Consider the following 19,087-nt stretch of genomic DNA (forward strand, 5'->3'; position numbering starts at 1 on the left):
TAACAAAGATGAAGAGCAATGGGCTTTTGGTAGAGGTCAAGATGAAGTTTTTTGAGCGTTCGCTTGCTCACTGATGGATGGAATTTAATAGGCGCCTGTCAGCTTCTTAAAATAATTTATTTGACAAAACAATAAGATACAGCAATGTGATTTAGGTGCAGAACACCCATATATTTACGGAACTACAAAATTCAATGGGTTTCTATTGCTTTTAGAGGGATGATACCATCTGCCATACATACAAGTATTTAATCTACGAGATCGACCATGTCATCGTTCTAAGAACTTGCTTAGAACAGTTTTCCTCAAAGGAACTTCCTCTTCTTCCTCATCATCTTTCTCAGTTGTAGCATTTGCTAAAGCACAACGGAGAACTGAGTTGACCTGTATCCTTAATCTTGCATTGTCCACAAATACATCAGTCAACATCTTCCTCAACTCATCATCTTTTGTCCTTATATTACTGCCATTTGCACGACTAGTCTCATCCACTGCTGCAACTGCATTTTCTACATCCTGTGCAAGGAGCTGTGCCTGTCCCAATTTCATGAACCACGTGTAATTAAGTCAAGGTTCAGATACACAGAAGATGATAGGAAAAACATCAAAGCAATTTAAAAATAAATTTTAGAGTTTTAAATTTCCATACATATCTAAAATTATAACGTGTCTTTGTTAGGTATGAAAGAAAAGAGAAGGTTTTGGTACATGAATAACTTTCTCAATTCTTATCAGTCTAAACTGCAATCCACGTGCTTCAAACAAATCCAAAACATTTTAAAACATGATGCTAGAACTGTATATAGTATTCACAATCATGGGGCTGCTCTGATTTTGTGTGATTTATATCAATTTCACCCTTCTACCTTTCATGCCTACGGCACACAAATCCATGGGATGAGTACCATTTAGGTTTTTGCTCGAGAGGAGAAAAGAGAAAAAACAGATATGATCGAAAACTGCCATTATACTTCCAAGACAACATCATGGACAAACAAATCAAAGTAGCATAAATTGAAAACTAGTCCTTTCCCTTTTTCACAAGGAGTAATATGAAGATAGTGCCGTCAGTATACTGGCTTTTTTATTATAAGTAAATGAAGATGTTATTAAAAGAAAAACGCAAGTGACATCAATACACTAGCAAAAACAGTAAATCGTGTGTATGGCTGGGTGGCCCAGGATACTATCAAATAGAAGCCAGTGAACATGTAAACCTGTAGTGCACCCAAGTAACCAGGCGTATATTGAACCTAGGCTGAACCTGAAATACATCTACTTCACAACCGACAGAGCGAATCACTAGATGACAGAGTAGATGGACTTTAACACTTGCCCAAACACAATACATTTTTCTTTCCATTGTGGCTTGGTAAGTAAGATTGGTATACTGATGAATGGTCCAAAACAATAGGCCACAAGCAACCAATAAAGCTTGTGACCTTGTATCTAGGCCATTAAACTTTTATACCCCAAAGGAACTGGTATTGAAATTAGTGTTCAAAATTGAGATTTCCAAGGACATAGGACAACAAAAAGGAGTACATTGATTCAAGATGTAAAGATACCTCTGCAAGCAGGAGACCAATTCTATTGTCAGATGTTGTCAACAGATCTATTGCATCAGATGGTGATGAAGTGTCCACAATTAATTTATCTTCCTCTTCGACCAGAAAATTAACACTACACTCCTGAAGCCTTTCACGAAGAATTCCACACTCATGCAGCAACTTTGCATTGGCAGTATTTGCGTTGTCTGTTCTTTGCTTTTCCCTTTGAAGACTCCTCTGGAAGATGCAAGAAACAACAGCATGAAATAGATGGGCACTGCAAATTATCTAAAACAGCATGGAAAATCTAAATACAAAAAAAGTAAGATAAGTTATTATAAAGAAATATCGCACCTTTTAATAGGAGTTAGTTAGAAATATGGGCACAATGAGAGCCCGTACACTAGAACATCCATTAGACTTGGTTGTCTTGTCTTTATTCAGTGTTTTTGGTGTGACTAGCACAAATGAGAAGTAATGATGTTGCTTTATGGCACTAATTATTATTTATTAATAGTATAGTAAAAGTGTAGATGATGTGGCTTAATGACAGCAAAACTTTTGCTTTGAAATTATGTAGTATAAAAATCTGTGAGGGTGTGTGCAAGCTCACATATGCCTAGCCCATTCGATTGGTTGTCTTCTATTCTCAGAAACTAGAATTTCTCCATGACTAACGGTTTGAGACACATAAAGCTTCCAAGACCAAAGCAATTGATATGTACTGATGCTCTAGATAGATAAGTTTGACACTTCAAACAATATTTAAATATTTATTTTTTCATTCACCTCTACCAAAAGCCAATTCAGATACAACCATCAGTCGTTAAAACCACTGACATATATTGTTTCATGGAAATATGGCCATAAATTTGAGACCATGACTCTGGCCCTACATTTTTTTTTTTTTATTTTGCACGCAGCAAACTATTCTTCCTTTCATTGGTTATATGTATAAAAACTAGCAAACCCCTAAGAAATGCAGTCAAATCTTTTGAAGGAAGCTCAGATGTTGCCGACGATTGGTGGTGACGTGGTTTTGGCTCCGGCAAACTTGCCTGTCAAACTTTATGAGGATTTTGAGTTGGCTGAGGAGGATGAAGATTCCGTTGACCTTATGCAATTGGTGGAGGACGAATTTTTCCTCCCTGAGGCTTGCGATCAGGTGGGTTTGGATGAGATTTCGGTGGGTGATGATTTTCCGAATTTTTAGATTAACAGGAGGGGGAACCCTATTCCATTAAACTACTATTTTCCAGACCAAGCTTCAAATTGGGTTATAAATAAAGTAAAAGAGATCCAACATTATGTGGGGATTGAGTGTGAGGGGTATGAAGAGCAGTTCATAGTCTTGTTAACTGCTATGGAAGCCGGACATCAACAAAAAGGAAGGGGGACTCGAAGAAAATTCAGGAGCTTAAAAAATTTTCGTGGTCGATAGATTCGGAGGGTAGCTCCAGTAGGAATAGGGTAAAGGGGAAGGGGCTGGCTGTTCCCAAATGAAACCCAAGATTGTGTCTTGGAATGTTCGTGGTCTCAACAAGGTAGATAAGCGCCATCGGATTCGGCACTTGTTTCGTGAGTGGAAAGCAGACATTGTATGTTTATAGAAGACGAAGCTGAAGATGATAAATAGGAAGATTGTGCGAAGTTTATGGAGCGGTAATCATGTGGATTGGGTATACTTGGTCTCTATAGGCGCATCGGGAGGAATTGTGGTAATGTGGGATAGGCGGGTGGTGGAGAAAGTAGAGGATTATATAGGAAGATATATATATATATATATTTTATAGGTAATTATATAGGGAGATATATGATAGCATGCTCTTTTAAAAGTGTGTCCGATGATTTCTTATGAGCTTTTGCATGTGTGTATGGACCAAATCTAGACGTTGATAGAAGATTATTGTGGGATGAACTAGCAAGGGTACATGGTGGGATCTTCCTTGGTGTATTGGAGGTGATTTCAATGTTGTAAGATTCCATAGTGAAAGCTTCGAAAGTAGAAGATTGCGGCCTACAAGCTTGGAGAGTGTATCTTTGACTTGAACTTGATAGACCTTCCACTTGCAGGGGGCCCAGCCACTTGGTCAAATAACCAGACCTGGTCTCGCTTGGATCGCTTTTTAATTTCACCAGAGTGGGAAAGCCATTTTTCAAATGTATGGCAAAAGCGTTTGGTACACTTAGCTTCGGATCATTGGCCCATTTTGTTTGATTGCGGAGGCCTTCATAGTGGTAGATAATACTTTAAGTTCGAAAATACGTGGCTGAAATCAGAAGCTTTTTTGGAGGGGTCAAACAATGGTGGATTTCTTATTAGTTCGATGGTACACCCAGCTTCATTTTTGCAAACAAACTGAAAGCCTTAAAAAGAGACTTGAAGGAGTGGAATAAACAGTCTTTTGGAAACGTAAGGGAGAACAAAAAGATCAAGTGGATGGAAATTCAGGAATTAGAAAGACTCCAAGAAGGGAGGCCACTTACTGAGGAGGAGCAAACACAGAATACTTTGCTGGTCGCAGATCTTGAGAGGATTATTTTGCAAGAAGAAATGTCATGACTCATGGCGACAAAAGTCAAGGGCACTATGGTTAAGGAAAAGGGATCGGAGTACGAAGTTCTTCCATAGAATTGCAAACTCATATAGAAGAAACAATAACATTGAGGTGCTGAAAATTGAGGGGGTGGAGTGTAGAGAAGAGGAGGTTATTAAAGATCATGTTATTGATTTCTTTGAGAAGCTCCTTACTGAGCAGGTGGGGTGGAGGCCTACTCTTGATGGGCTGGTATTTGACACTATTGAGCCGGGGGATGTAGCTAGGGGTGATTAACGGTCCGGTCGGACCGAACGGACCGATCGGACCGACCGTTTCGGTCCGGACCGAACCGGACCGAGACTTAGACCGGTCCGGTCCGGTCCATATTTTAGAGGACCGAAATCATTCGGTCCGGTCCACGGTCCACAGTTTTTTCGGACCGGACCGGACCGGACCGGACCGAATGAAAAATTAAAAAAAAAAAATATTTTTTATATATATTTTATATATAATAATTGTACAATTAACAATATAAATTTTTAAATATATTATTAATACTTGTTAATATTCTATAAATTAACAATATTTTATATATATCTTCATTTAACCTATCACTATTAACAATATAAAATTTTAAATATACTATTAACACTTGTTAATATTCTATGAATTAATAAATATATAATATCAATTAGTTAATTATATAGTAATTATATAAATTAATAATATAATTTTCATCTAATTTATTATCATTGACCATATAAAATATTTTTTTATTGAGTTTGTTACATAATCCACATTAATAAGTCACTTAGTTTAATTTAGTATTTTAAATAAATTTTTTTATTAATTATTTAAAAAAAAAAAAAAAGAGGGCGGACCGACTGGACCGGACCGGACCGGACCGGACCGATAGCTATCGGTCCGGTCCGGTCCCTTTGGGTGTTCGGTCCGGTCCGGTCCGGAAAAATAATGGACCGAAAATTTTCGGTCCATCGCCGGACCGGACCGGACCGGACCGGACCGGCCCGTTTGCAGCCCTAGATGTAGCTAGGATGGAAAAGGCTTTTGAGGAGGAATAGGTGTATGATGTAGTAATGAATATGGTAAAAGATAAGGCTCCAGGACCTTATGGTTTCTCTATGGGCTTCTTCCAAGAATGTTGGGAGGTGATAAAAGAAGATCTGTTGAAAGTGTTTCAGGAGTTGTTCTCGGTTGGGAAATTTGAGAAAATTCTTAACACCACCTTCCTTGCATTAATACCTAAAAAGGTGGGGGTCATTGAGATCATGGATTATTGGCCTATTAGTTTAGTGAATGGAGTCTACAAGATTATTTCAAGAGTACTTGCTAATCGGTTAAGAGTGGTGTTGGGGAAGATTGTAACGAAACCTCAAAATGCATTTGTAAATGGTAGACAGATTCTTGATGCAGTTCTAATTGACAATGAATGTCTGGACAGTAGATCGAAGGCTGACAACTCAGGGATTATGTGCAAGTTAGATATGGAAAAGGCGTATGATCATGTTAATTGAGATTTTCTTCTATATCTACTAGGTAGGTGTGGTTTTGGAGAAAGGTGGAGGTCCTGGATCAGCTGGTGTATTTTCACGGCAAGATTCTCTGTGTTAATCAATGGTAGCCCAAAGGGTTATTTTCCGAGCTCTCATGGTTTGAGACAAGGGGATCCATTATCTCCTTTACTTTTTGTTATTGTTATGGAGGCACTAAGCAGAATGATCTCGGTGGCTAATGGTTTTGTAAGTGATTTTCAGATTGGATCTCCGAGTAGGGGTAGTACTATTGTTTCTCATTTGTTGTTTGCAGATGATACGCCTATTATGTGCGAGGCCAATCAAGATTAGTTGCGTGCTGTGAAGGCGTTGCTTCTTTGTTTTGAAGTAGTGTTTGGCTTAAAAGTGAACTATGATAAATCCGAGTTGGTGCCAATTGGGGGAGTCCAGAATGTCCGAGAGTTGGCTAGTACTTTGGGTTGCAAGATAGCATCTCTTCCTATGAAGTACCTGGGACTCCCATTGGGTATAAATTCAAGGGCGTGCTCGATTTGGGATACGATGATCGAAAAAATAGAGAGGAGACTGACAGGATGGAAGAGAATGTACTTGTCGAAAGGGGACTGAATTACATTAATCAAAAGTACACTTTCTAATCTACCCACCTATTTCTTCTCTTTATTCCCTATATTGGCAAGTGTGATTGGTCGACTTGAGAAGCTACAGAGAGATTTTCTGTGGGGTGGTTTAGGAGAAGAATTTAAATTTCATTTAGTCAAGTGGGAGATGGTATGCCGTCCCATCTCTAATGGTGGGTTGGGTATCAGGAATTTGAGGTTGTTTAATTGGGCATTACTTGAAAAATAGCTATGGCGATATACCATGGAACCAGAAGCCTTATGGAAAACTATGATCGAGAATAAATATGGTGGTTTAGGGGAGGGTTGGTGTACTAGAGAAGTTAGAAGATCCTATGGAGTGGGGCTATGGAAACATATAAGAAGAGGGTGGGAGGCCTTTCATCATCATACTAGGTTTCAGTTGGGTACAGGGTCTAGGATCAGATTTTGGAAGGATGCTTGGTGTGGCAACAATACTCTTCAAAATTTGTTTCCTATATTTTTTCTGATTGCAAGTGACAAAGATTCCACAGTGGCGAAGGTTATGGGAATCTTGGGTGGGAGTACTCACTGGAATATTAATTTCAACCGGGCGGCACAAGACTGGGAGGTGGGGAGTTTTGTAGATTTTTATAGTCTGTTGTATTCTTGTCGTCTGAATATCCAGCACGAAGATGGTTTGTGGTGGATTCCTGCAACGAGAGGTGTGTTCACTGTTCGTTACTTTTATAAGGTCCTCACACAAGAATTTGAGATACAATTTCCTTGGAAAGCTTTGGAGGAACAAGGCACCTCCTAAAGCTTCTTTCTTTGTGTGGACAACTTCTTTAGGCAAGATACTCACTACGGATAATCTGAGAAAGAAAAATAATCATTACAGACTGGTGTTGCATGTGTAAAAGTGAAGGTGAGTCAGTGAATCATCTACTTTTACATTGTGAGGTAGCTAGGTCTCTCTGGCATGAGGTGTTTAAAAGAATGGACTTAGCGTGTGTTATGCCAAAAACCGTGGTGGAAATATTGGCGTGCTGGACCTCCATTCGAGGTGTGCAACAGATCAAAACGGTTTGGAAGATGATCCCTATTTGTATCATGTGGTGCTTGTGGCAGGAGCGCAATGAGCAAACGTTTGAAGACAGAGATATCTATGGCGGAGCTTAAAGTTTTCTTTTTTATGACTCTTTGTACTTAGGCTATTGCTGTGGACTTTAATGGAATGGACCTTCATGATTTCTTAGTTTCTAATGCGCCTACGTAGATAGAGCATAATGACTTCTATAATTGGAAGTTGTTGCCTATTCTTGAATTAATAATACTTGTTTACTTATTAAAATAAAATAAAAAAGAACCAGAAACTTCATTAAAAACTAAGTACATAAAAGAAAAAGGGCACCTCTACTTCTAGTTTTTCTTTCATTAATCGGCTGAGCTCCTGCTTCAATTCTAACTGAGAACTTCGAAGGGATTTGACCTCTTTAACGAGCAGCTTTACATCTGCCTTTGATTTCACCTCAAATTCTTCATTATGTTTCTTCAAGTTTTCAAGCTGTTCTCTACCAACATATAACTCCTGCAGCAGCATTTTGTTCTCCTGAATGATTGCTATTTTTGTTGACTCTGCACGAATTCTTTCATCCTGGAATATTATCGCACATCATTCATCAAAGCTTCAAAAATTGAATAAGGAGATCCCAATGAATAATAATGGTAGGAAAGACCAAACCTGTTCAGACTTCAATTTTAGTTCCATCTCCAAGCACTTCCCACGAAGCTCCTCCATATCCCACTGCATTTGTGTAAATCTTTCCCTTTCAGTCAAAACAGCCTGCTCCATGTTATCTTTACAATTCTGTCTAGTAGTTTCAAGTTCCCCTTCCAAATCTTTGACCTATAAAGAACATCCCCATGGATGAATTAAATGGACAGTACGTTACCTAAAATTGATCTTGAAACATAAAGTACATCAAGGCCATCATAAGTAACTTTCTTTTCTCTCTTCTAGGCATTAGAATTAAAAGATTTCTATTGTAATTGTGACAGAGAACTTCCCAATTTATAATTATTAATGCATTTTAATTTCCAGGTTTTTTGGATGGGTTGTCCAAGGCAATGTCTGACACATCACCTTTAGCATAATTCCTCTTAATACTAGATTCATAACAATTATACTCAATCGAAAAATAAGTATGAAATTGAGAAAGGGAAAACCTTATGCTATGAAATAAATGTGCAGAAAGAGTGTGTGGAAGGAAAAGAGCTGAGAGAGGGTGGAGTTGGAGCCTCAACTTTTTTCTATAAAGAAAGGGCAAACCTTGGTCTCCATCCAGTGTATATATTGACTGATTCGCAGTCATTGTTACAAATCTCAAAATCAAATTACAGTTCTAAACTGAGAAATTGTTTTGGGATGTGCTGCTTATGATTTCAAACTTGCTCAACAAGGAGTAGATGCCATACATAATAACAGTCTACTTTCTTTCAAAAAACAACCCCAATCAACACAACTTGAAGCGTGGACATTGTAAATGTGACATACATCCCTAAGCTCTCTAGTTCTCCAATACCATAGTGGAATTCATTGTGTTCAAGGGGAGAAACTGAGGATATGGCACTTCAAACTCATTCATGCACAAAAAAGTACATTTCACAATTACAAAAAATAAAAAATCAATTCGAATAACTGCCTGATGACTAGATCCTCGGGAGTTTAATGTTCAGAGCATTAACATGACTTTGATCCATGTCCACCAATTCTAATTCTGTACGCACAGACAATATATTTTAAGCATAAAATAACACATCAGCAGTTTGTGCCATATGTCCATTTGGTTTCAATTGATAGTTCTAGTAAGTTAAAAAATAAGACAAAAAGATTACATCAAAAAACAAAAGGGCTCATTTAATCGATCAAAACATATTTAATCCTGGAACAAGTTTTCACGCTCATCTAAGCTTATGATGTCTTTCAATGCCAACTATCACAAACAGATTAAGACATTAATATTGAACAACGGTCTTCCTTTTTAAATTTACCACAGTCGAGTAACAAAACACTAAGTACATGAAACTTCCATCTTAATTCCAATTCTTCCAAACAGAAAAAAAAATAAAAAAAATAAAAAATTGAAGAGATAAGCAAGATATGCCCACATCATAATACTGATATGGTGCAACATGAGCACAAGAAATCTCTCTGCTACTTTCCTCCATTCTCATGGCAATAGAACAAAAAATTTGAATTCAACCATTGAATAAATAATGCTACTAATGTGAGTTTTTTTTAATTAATAATGCTCCTTAAGTGAACTGGAAAGGAAAAAATGACCAGGAAAGACAGTTAAGAAATAGAATAATGTCAAGAAAAAATGCTTATAACTGTTACAGAATATACCTTTGTCGTGAGGAATTGTCTAACAGCAACTTCTTGATTCAATCTTGCTATAAGGTCCTCCAGGTCAGCTTTTGCTGTGGCTAGTCTCCGCTGCATGGTTACAAGTACCCTGTTCAGTTTATGGCGTTCATCAGATGGAAGAGCAACCAGTACGTGCCTTGGAAGCTGTGAATCTTGATTTACAAAAGAATCCATGTTTCTCGGAGCTTCAGGACCTTCAGGAGGGTCATGGTAATCACCAAACAAATTGGCTGCCCCTATATTCAATATTTCACTGGCTCTTGCAGAACTCAAGTCACTTCCAACACTCTCTGTTGAGAGTCTACGAACATGACCATCCAGCTTGCAATCCCCTAGTTCGGAAAAAAACTCCGTTCCATCCATGCGGAGAGTTTTGGCATTAGACTTATTCTCATATACTTCATCCTTGCCTATATTATTGCCCTCATTTCCCATCTGCCTTCTATGCCTTGAAAATCTTTGGAGGCTCTGCTGAATAAACTTTCTGTTAAACATGCCATACTTGACAGTCCCATCGACTGGATCAATTAAGTCTTGTTCAGATATGGAACTCTCCAGGCCAAGATCCGCACGACTAGAATTTTCATGCGTTGGTGTTCCAACCTCAGATATTTCATAAGGTGTATCATTACCATGGTCTGATACAATGAATGAACTACCAGCAAGCGCAGAAACATCTGAGTTGGAATGGAACAGAGATAATGGAACCACACCACTGGTTGAAGAATTAACATCTGGTGTTTGCTGGTTCTCATTATAGAATGCTGAATGTAAAAACCCAAACACAATTAGTTTGGTAGAGTATTATCCGTAAAGTACCTATATTCTACAATTTAATACCAGCACTTGGTTCAATTAAGAATTAAGAAACCAATATGACCAGGTGTAAACTCTTGTATACCCCGTGTACTTGGGCTATACCCACTCTCATTAATAAAATTTGTTACTTATCAAAAAAAGAAAAAGAATAAGAAACCAATATAATGATGATTACAAAATGCATCAAGGAAACACCTACAAGACCTCGCAGCGGCTTCTAGCTCAAGAAAGGTCGCCACCAGAGCACTCCTTGATACATCAATGTCTGACAATAGGTTCTCCATCCAATCCTCCAAGAAACACCTTCTCTGCAACAAACTAACCAATTTGAGAATATTATTGCTGTTATTTTGTGGGGGAAATATGCTTGGTTTTTAAATTCTCATGTAGGGAAATACGCAAAAAATATTTCTTATGAGTAGTTAGCAAATATATCAATTGGAAGTAAAAATAAGGGATGCACACAATCAATGAATGCAGCCAATTTTATACAAGTGAGCCATTGCCCACCAATTTGACATTATTAATTTTTTTTTTATATATAATTAGTAAGAGATTTTATTACCATGAATAGGCACAGCCCAAGTATCCAGGAAGTAGACAAAGGAAATACCTACTACACTCTAGTAAGCAGGAAAAAGACTAATACAGATTCAGTACATTATCATCATTCCTTACAAAAATCTTAGCCCACAAACACAAAGTAGAAAAGAAAAAATTCCGAAGTCCTCCGAAAGAACACTTTGTCTTCAAAACATCTCACATTCCTTTCCAACCAAAGACACCACATTACACACAAAGGAATCATTTCTATATGGTAGCTACACATTTCCTTCCCTCAAAACCTCTCCAAAATGCAAGAAGATCCACAACTTCCTTTGGCATCACCCGATATATACCTGTCCAACCAAGAACCTCATTCCACAAAGACTTTGCCACCTCACAGTGAAGAAAGAGATGATTTACAGATTCACCATCCTTCTTGCACATAACACACCAATCAGCAATACACAGAGTTTTCTAAGGTTATCCGTGGTCAATACTTTCCCTAGAGCAACCACCCAACTGAAAAACTCCACTTTAGTAGGTACCTTCACTCTCCAAATGCTTTACCAAGGAAAAGCACAACCAGGCAAAAAGTCAGCACCTTATAAAAAGAACTAACTGAAAACCTGGAATTTCCAGCATGATCCCACAGTAAACTGTCCTCTCTTTCTTGCATCACTTTTGAAATTATAAATTCTTCCCAAGAAATCAGAAACAACATTCACTTCCCAGTCATTTACATCTCTGATAAAATCAACATTCCACAGAATACTATTATCCGTACGTTGGGAATAATCTGCTGCAGCAGCATTTTGATCCCTTGCAATCCTAAAAAGAGAGGGAAAATCAGATTTGAGAGCTGATTCCCCACACCAAATATCATGCCAAAAAAGAATCATCTTCCCTTCCCTCACCTTAAATTTAATATGTTTCAAAAACTCCTCCCAACCTTTCCTAATGAACTTCCATAAACTCACCCCATACGTTCCTCTAACTTCATTAGAACACCAATCCTCCCACCCACTCCCATATTTAACAGCAACAACATTCTTCCAAAAAGCATCTCTCTACATGATATCTCCAAAGCCATTTCCCAAGAAGTGCTTTGTTAAACATCCTCAAATTTCTTACCCTCAATCTTCCACAAGAGATTGGTTGACAAACCTTGTTCCAACTAACCAAATGAAACTTTTTCTCCTCTCTATACCTCCCCATAAGAAATTATGATAAATTTTCTCAATTCTTTTTGCAACCCCTGCTGGCAAAGGGAAAAGTGAAAGAAAATACGTGGGAAGATTAGACAATGTACTCTTTATCAAGGTAATTTGTCCCCCTTTAGACAAGTATAGCTTTTTCCATCCAGCCAACCTTCTCTCAATCTTCTTAATCACCCCATCCCATATCAAAACAGATTTGTGAGAAGCGCCCAACGGAAGACCAAGATACTTCAGCGGCAATGAGGAAATCTTACACTCCAAAATATTAGTCAAATCTGAAATATTGGCTACTGCACCCACTGGAACAATTTCAGGCTTGTTAAGGTTAATCCTTAGACCCGAGACAGCTTCAAAACATAACAACAAGGCTCTCAAAGATCAAAGATGTTCTTGGTTGGGCTCACATAAAATTAAAGTGTTATCGGCAAAAAGAAGGCGAGATAATTTAATGCTATTCCGATTCTCATTTCCCACCTCAAAACCTGACAAGAACCTTCCTTCTATTGCCACTTCAATCATTCTACTCAACGCATCCATGACAAGAACAAAAAGAAAAGGAGATAACAGATCTCCTTGTCTCAAACCACATGAGCTATTAAAAAATCTAACCGGGGTACCATTTACCAAAATAGAAAATCTCGACATCGAAATGCAATGCTTGATCCACATACACCATTTCTCTCCAAAACCATACCTCCCAAGTAAGTACAACAGGAAATCCCAACTAATATGGTCATATGTCTTTTCCATTGACATAAACCCAACGCATATCCTTAGGCATTGTTTTCTTCTTTCCTTCTTTAGTTTTCAGGCCTGTATTGGATAAATATTTCCATAAAATTCATGAACAGAAGAAAAATTCAACTCCAAAAACCCATTCACTCCTATTACCAAGGTTAGAGCAAAAAAAAAGGAAACCTAAGGGAAAACTCAAAAACATTCCTTCAGTTGATCGGGCTTTTTTTTTCATAAAGAGATTATGAGAATCGGTATCACAATTCCCATAATGAATTTCTATTATAATGCATCTCAAAGAGTATAGTTAAATATAGAATTCATAAATCATTTCTAAATTCACAAAATCATTAAAGAAAATAGAATTTCTAAAGAGACTATAATAGAAAAACTTGTAATCTACCTCTTCCAACAGAGTTCGGCTTTTTATTTTCAACATCTTCTTTGGAGGAGCTGGAGGCAGATATTTTGAAGGAAATGCCTTTTTGACCTACAAAGCCAATAAAAGAATGATTATGTCTTCCAACCACAATATCCCAATGATATGATGTGTTAAGCACAGCAGAGGGTAACAAAACAAAAAAATAAAAAAACATAGGAAATGCCACTCACTTCAGAAAAAAGCTTTAAAAAATCGTTAAATCTTCTTAATATCCCTCGAATAGTGGTGATCCCTTCTGGTGATTGTATACCAACTTGAATCCTGTAAAACTGTTCTCTATGAATGTTAAAATAGAAAATAAGTGGTGTTTATTAACCACAAAGTATGCAGAACCAGACCAAATACTACTAAAACACCTCCAATGACAGATTTACTGATAATATAACTTATTGTTTTTTTAAAATAAGTTGAATGTACTAGGAGACAGGTAGCACAGTGCAATAACAAAAAGCATACACTGCACTGTTTAATACTGAGAAAGAAATAGTTTATTGAAAGAAATAGTTTATTTCCAGTAACTATTAAAAAACCTCATTGGTCTCGCAAATGAGATAAGTCAGCTATGAGTAACTTATGAAACTATTTGTAATAAGGAACACAAAGGAGTGAAGAAAGCGTAGGATACATATTACAGCCATGCACTCATATTAGAGGCCTAATAAAAATGAAGGGTAAAACTAGACAGCTTCAAGTCCAACAACTCGGTTATAAACAAAAGAAAAATAAAAGAAATTTATTTTCTTATGGAGCATATTTTTACTTGCTTTATATAGACATATCAGCATAAAGATGACACAAAACAGGCACAAAAGTTCCTTGAAACTCAAGTTGCATTACTAGTAGCTACTACCCTAAATTATAATACCAGATACTTTTATTAAAAAACACAAGATTGAAGACCTTCCAAGAAATCAAAATGGAAACAATGAAAGGGGAGAAAAAGAAGATGGATAACTATAATAACACTAGAAACCTGCAACAACATCAGAAAGTAACTGCCAGAACGAACACTTAAAGACGTGTTCTCCAAAATTTATAACCAACACTAATCAAACTTGAAAATAGCGAAGTGTTTCAATTTAAAATGATAAATTAACAATAGATATACCACCACAGGATCTGAACCTCTTGATTTGGAGAGGAAAATCCAAGAAGGAATTGAGATGCAGTAACTCCAACCAGTATGGAAATCAAGTGGCCAGATAGTGTCGCGGCCATCCTACATTCAAAGAGTGGAAATATCATCACAAACCGAAAATTTTATATAACAGGCTAACAGCCTCAATTCTAAGCACGGAGAAAGCAACAATTCTCCAAACCAGGTGATCTAAGCTACCGTATAAATCAGTGATGTAAATCAAATTCAATAATTTCAAAGAAATCAACAATAACTCCACCGGATCAAATGTTCAGCTCAAAAAAAACTTACCAGATTAACCTAACCAGCTGATTACAATTCAACCCCATAAGAAAGACAAATAAAAAAGGGTCGATCAAACATGAAAAAAGAAGAGTACCCATTTGCGAGGAGGGGGGCTCCAATCCATGCCCAAAGGAAGCGGCGACTTGCCGTCGTGGCGGTGCTTGGGAGGGCTGCGATTGGGCATTACGCGGTTACCCGAATCGTCCTTGTTGGTGTCCAGATGATCGTCTTCGTCGTCGTAACGGTTAGTCGTGGTATTGGAAGAGGAATAAGACCGGCGATGAGAGAAGGGTTGAAAGATAGGATCGGAGAAATCGAGGTCATAGTCCAAAGGGGAGAGGCCGTGCGTGTACATATCCATTTCGATCTGTACGTTGTGATTGTACTTGCGTCTCTTTTTTTCACCGAGTTGCTTACTCTGATAAATCTTGGAGAGAGAGAGAGAGAGAGAGAGAACGAGAGAGAATCGAAGCCTTTCGAAACTGAACGATTCGTTCAAAATTGGGGTTCCGCGGAGTTTGGTGATCTTTCTGGGCTTTTCTCGCCTGGTAAAGACCGCATTCTTGTTTCTAGAGTAGTTAGATTTTCAGATTTTAACTTATTTATACCAAAACGAAAAATAAATTTTAAAAAATAAATTATCAAAAAATCTTGTTTTAAGAAATATCTTATTAAATCAAATTAATTAAAAACTTATTCTAATCAAAATAATTAAATTTTAACTTTCAATTTTTTATGTTTTTTATTATTAATTTATTTTAATTCTTAGAGAAATTTGTTATTAAAATTGGAGTGATAATTTAAAAGAGTAGAGTAACGTGTATTCTGTTTCTCTAATCATATTCTATATATCCTCTTATTTTTATTTAAATAAGGCCTATTGAGAGGTATATTCCATCTAATAGGCCGTCGTAGCGAACAAGTGATAAGAATAAAATTTGATCTACCAATTACAAACGCACACATGCATATATATTTAAAGTGATTATCGTTGAATAAGAAAGAACAATTCCGGTGTTGGCATTTGGAAGTTTTAGAATTGAGAAATTTCTCAAGAAAGTCTTATACATATATCATCACTTAATGATTCGTTAATTTTATAATTTTATTTTAATATTTAAATATGCTTGCATTTAAATAAAATAATAAAAATAATAAATAATATATTGATTAAATAGAAGTGTGTAGTATAAAATTTCCCTATAACATTTATCTTTTAGAATTATTATCAAGATCTCTTCATCAAGCGTTATAAGATCTTTTTCGCTTTTATTTCTATAAATTAAAATGACTGAATAAACAATAAAGCAATAGTATCGCGGAAAGTGGCGAACTTATGAGTAGAGGAAACCCCCACACAAAATGCTTCCAATACCAATGAAGTTTCCTAAGCGACTACAAAATACAAAAGGACAAAAAAAATCTCATATTGCCTTGTTTGGCGGAGAAGGCTTTCCGTTTATTTAGATTCAGAATTCAACTCATCTAAATTTATTTCATCTCATATTATCATTATAATTTTTTTAAATTTTTAAATAAAATACAATAAACAATTCAATTTTTTCAAATCTCAAAATAAAAATAAAAATAATATTTTATTCAATTTTTAATTTTCATCTTAATTCACTATCCAAAACTCCTCTCAATTTCTCTCACATACTTGGAGTTTTAGATTTTTTTCCGAATTATCCCCGCCAGCTTCATGAACAAAAGTAGCAAGAGCTGTTTTACTTTCAATGTTCCCGACTCTGCCGCCCATTGGTTTCTTTTCTCTCATTTCATTTTCCTTTAGACTAATACAATAGGAAAGTATTAGGCATTAGGGCTGTACAGGAATCGTCGGAACCGACCGTGAACCGATCAGACCGACCGCCGGAGCACGGAACCGACCGAAACCGGCAAAGAACCGGTCGGCGGTCGAGAGAAATGAAAGGAAAACCGATATCGGCGGTTCGGCGTCGGTTTGAACCCCTGGAAAACCGCTAAACCGGCCGATCCGGTCTATTTATATATATTTTTTAATATATATATAAAACGGCGTCGTTTCACTTATTATAAGTGAAACGGCGCCGTTTTAAAACTTGAAAGTTAAAAAAAAATTAAAATAGAACGGCACCGTTTGGCTTAAAAGCCAAACGGCGCCGTTTTAAGATGAATTAATAACCCCCCAGGCCCCTCTTCTTCTTCCCCGCGTCATCTTCTTTCTCTCTACCCTCTGCAACTCTCTTCTTCTTCCATGGCAGCGACAGCGAGACAGTTCTTCACTCTTCCTCAGTTCCTCCTCCTTCACAGAAGACGCCGACGGTGGACCGAAGACCGCGCCGACGCACGTCGAGACCGATATGATCGGTTTTTTATCCCCAAACCATCGGTTTCAGCCGGTTCAACTGACCCATAGCAGACGTCGATGGTGTCTCGATTTTGCACCGAAACCGACACCGAACCCATCAGTGTACAGCCCTATTAGGCACATAGATAAATTTCAAATCAAATTCGTTAATTTATAAATTTACTTCATATTTATTTTATAAACAGACTATTTTTATTAATTTATTATATTTGGGTCTTGGATCCGACCCATATTTCACACCTTGCATTGAGTTTTTAAGCCTCGACATTATTGGTTATGTTAGGTTTTTTCTCAACTATTTACGTGTAAAATTATTAATTATTTTAAAATTTTAAATTGATTGAAATAGATAAATTTTATTATTTATATTTACATTTTAACATATTCTCTCGCGTAAGAGTCAAACTTCCTTCTAATGAATAGGCCCAATAGCAATCATGCATGCTAGGGACTCTCACTTGTCGAGCCCTCTAGTGCTCTCGTATGCCCCATGGTAATTGGGACTATTTGTTAAGATGTTTCCTTCGCGACATACTTTGTGCATAATGAATAGTGTTATGGCACACAGTGTTATGTATATTATTATTATTAGTGGTATCTAAATGATATTGGTATTGCATTCATGGGATTGATCTGCATTTTTATTTTTTATTGTACGTTTGGTTGGTTAATATTTAATAATACATGATAAAAGTGTGGAGTCAGAATTTAAATTTAAGACTTAATTTTTGATATTATGAAAAATTAATTTATTTCAACAAATTTAAACCGATGAAATAATTAAATTTTATTATTCATATTTCTATCTTAACCTTACGTATTAGATTTTATCCACGTCAAATTAAATATTTGTTAAAAAATAAGAAGAAGAAAGTAAGAAAGGCGCAGAATTTCCCTGTAGGATGCAGCATTCTTCTGGCAACCGCAGACTCGGAGTACCCATGCCACGAATCCAACCGCCCGTGACTCGTTTAAAATCGACCTCGTGAATAACAAGCAGCCATCATTACTTTACTTTTTCCGAGTACAATCTAAAGAACTTTGTACCATTATCGACTCTCAAATCCGAGGCCGTTAAATTATCCTTATCCTCATTTGCATAACTCGGCTTCATTTTTTGCCAATTCCAAGCTATTTCATTTCAAATGGTTAATTTAGAAGCATCTAAATATTCTATAGGATAATATTATATATAGTCGTAGAATACACAAGTATTATATAGTTATTTTAAAAAATAGTGAGATCTATTATTAAAAAATTAATTTTCTTTTTATGTGAGTCTTGTATTTATTTATTTTTTTCAAAGTGATTGTGCGGCGCTTATACACTCACTACTGTAACTATCATTTCTCTATTATAAATTGCTCCAACTAGTGTAATAAAAGTATAACATATCTTAATTCCCAAAAAAATAGAATTTTAAATAGAAAAATACTCTAATCATAAAGTGATTATATAAAAATAATTTCAAACTGACGTAGTTTAATGTGATTTGTCAAATTGTAAAATTATTTTTATTATAAAATAGATATGACGGATCATATGAAGTCACGTTAGTTTGTAAGATTATTTTTATGTAATCTTTTTATAACTATAGTACTTATTTTTCAAATAATGATTGTTAACTGTGTATGACAATCTTAGTTGTTATTATGGGCATAGTTTCTAAAGGAATGTTTTATGCATTAATTAACAAATGGATTCCATAGCCAGAATTATAATTTTTGATACACAATAAATACAATTATCAATCCTAGCTAAGTGCTTGGTCAAGGCATGATCTGTTGTGCTATGGGCATAGTTTCTAGGGGGAGGGGGGGATGCTTTATTTTAGTTCCAAATCTAATGTAATTGCAAACACTGGTGTTGGGGACCATACAAGGTCGTGGAATAATAATATCCAGCCCATCAAAAAAAAT

At 36.4% G+C, this 19,087-nt stretch overlaps 1 protein-coding gene and 1 non-coding gene across 5 annotated transcripts; both read right to left on the bottom strand.

Moving 5' to 3' along the window:
* Window positions 1–83: 83 nt before the first annotated feature.
* LOC109013920 (PX domain-containing protein EREX-like) lies at window positions 84–15,388 on the bottom strand. 4 transcript variants are annotated; one of them, XM_018996185.2, is made up of 10 exons: window positions 14,913–15,388; window positions 14,504–14,614; window positions 13,566–13,664; window positions 13,357–13,443; window positions 10,655–10,763; window positions 9,616–10,400; window positions 7,948–8,112; window positions 7,618–7,860; window positions 1,569–1,787; window positions 84–534 (listed from the first exon to the last, which is right to left on the bottom strand). In XM_018996185.2, exons 1-10 carry the CDS (start codon window positions 15,177–15,179, stop codon window positions 271–273), a joined length of 2,349 nt encoding a protein of 782 aa, XP_018851730.1. In that variant the 5' UTR covers window positions 15,180–15,388; the 3' UTR covers window positions 84–270. The 4 variants fall into 4 exon arrangements, with proteins under 4 accessions (XP_018851730.1, XP_018851732.1, XP_018851731.1 ...); XM_018996187.2 differs by having other exon boundaries at window positions 14,521–14,614; window positions 14,913–15,020; XM_018996186.2 differs by having other exon boundaries at window positions 13,566–13,656; window positions 14,913–15,020.
* On the bottom strand, window positions 13,805–13,921 carry LOC118349123. Its single transcript, XR_004802114.1, has one exon. It is a non-coding gene; the product is annotated as a small nucleolar RNA snoR137 (small nucleolar RNA).
* Window positions 15,389–19,087: the final 3,699 nt, after the last annotated feature.

This window comes from Juglans regia, chromosome 7 (genome assembly GCF_001411555.2).
Source record: "Juglans regia cultivar Chandler chromosome 7, Walnut 2.0, whole genome shotgun sequence".
In the NCBI taxonomy this organism is placed as follows: Eukaryota; Viridiplantae; Streptophyta; class Magnoliopsida; order Fagales; family Juglandaceae; genus Juglans; species Juglans regia.

Bases quoted from the DNA above. Each gene is read 5' to 3' on its own strand.
- LOC109013920 (XM_018996185.2), bottom strand. From the start codon at position 15,179: ATGGATATGTACACGCACGGCCTCTCCCCTTTGGACTATGACCTCGAT. The intron at 14,615-14,912 runs GTACTCTTCTTT...CTTTGAATGTAG, and splicing joins GCCCCCCTCCTCGCAAATGG to GATGGCCGCGACACTATCTG. The intron at 10,401-10,654 runs GTAGGTGTTTCC...TTTTACATTCAG, and splicing joins AGAAGCCGCTGCGAGGTCTT to CATTCTATAATGAGAACCAG.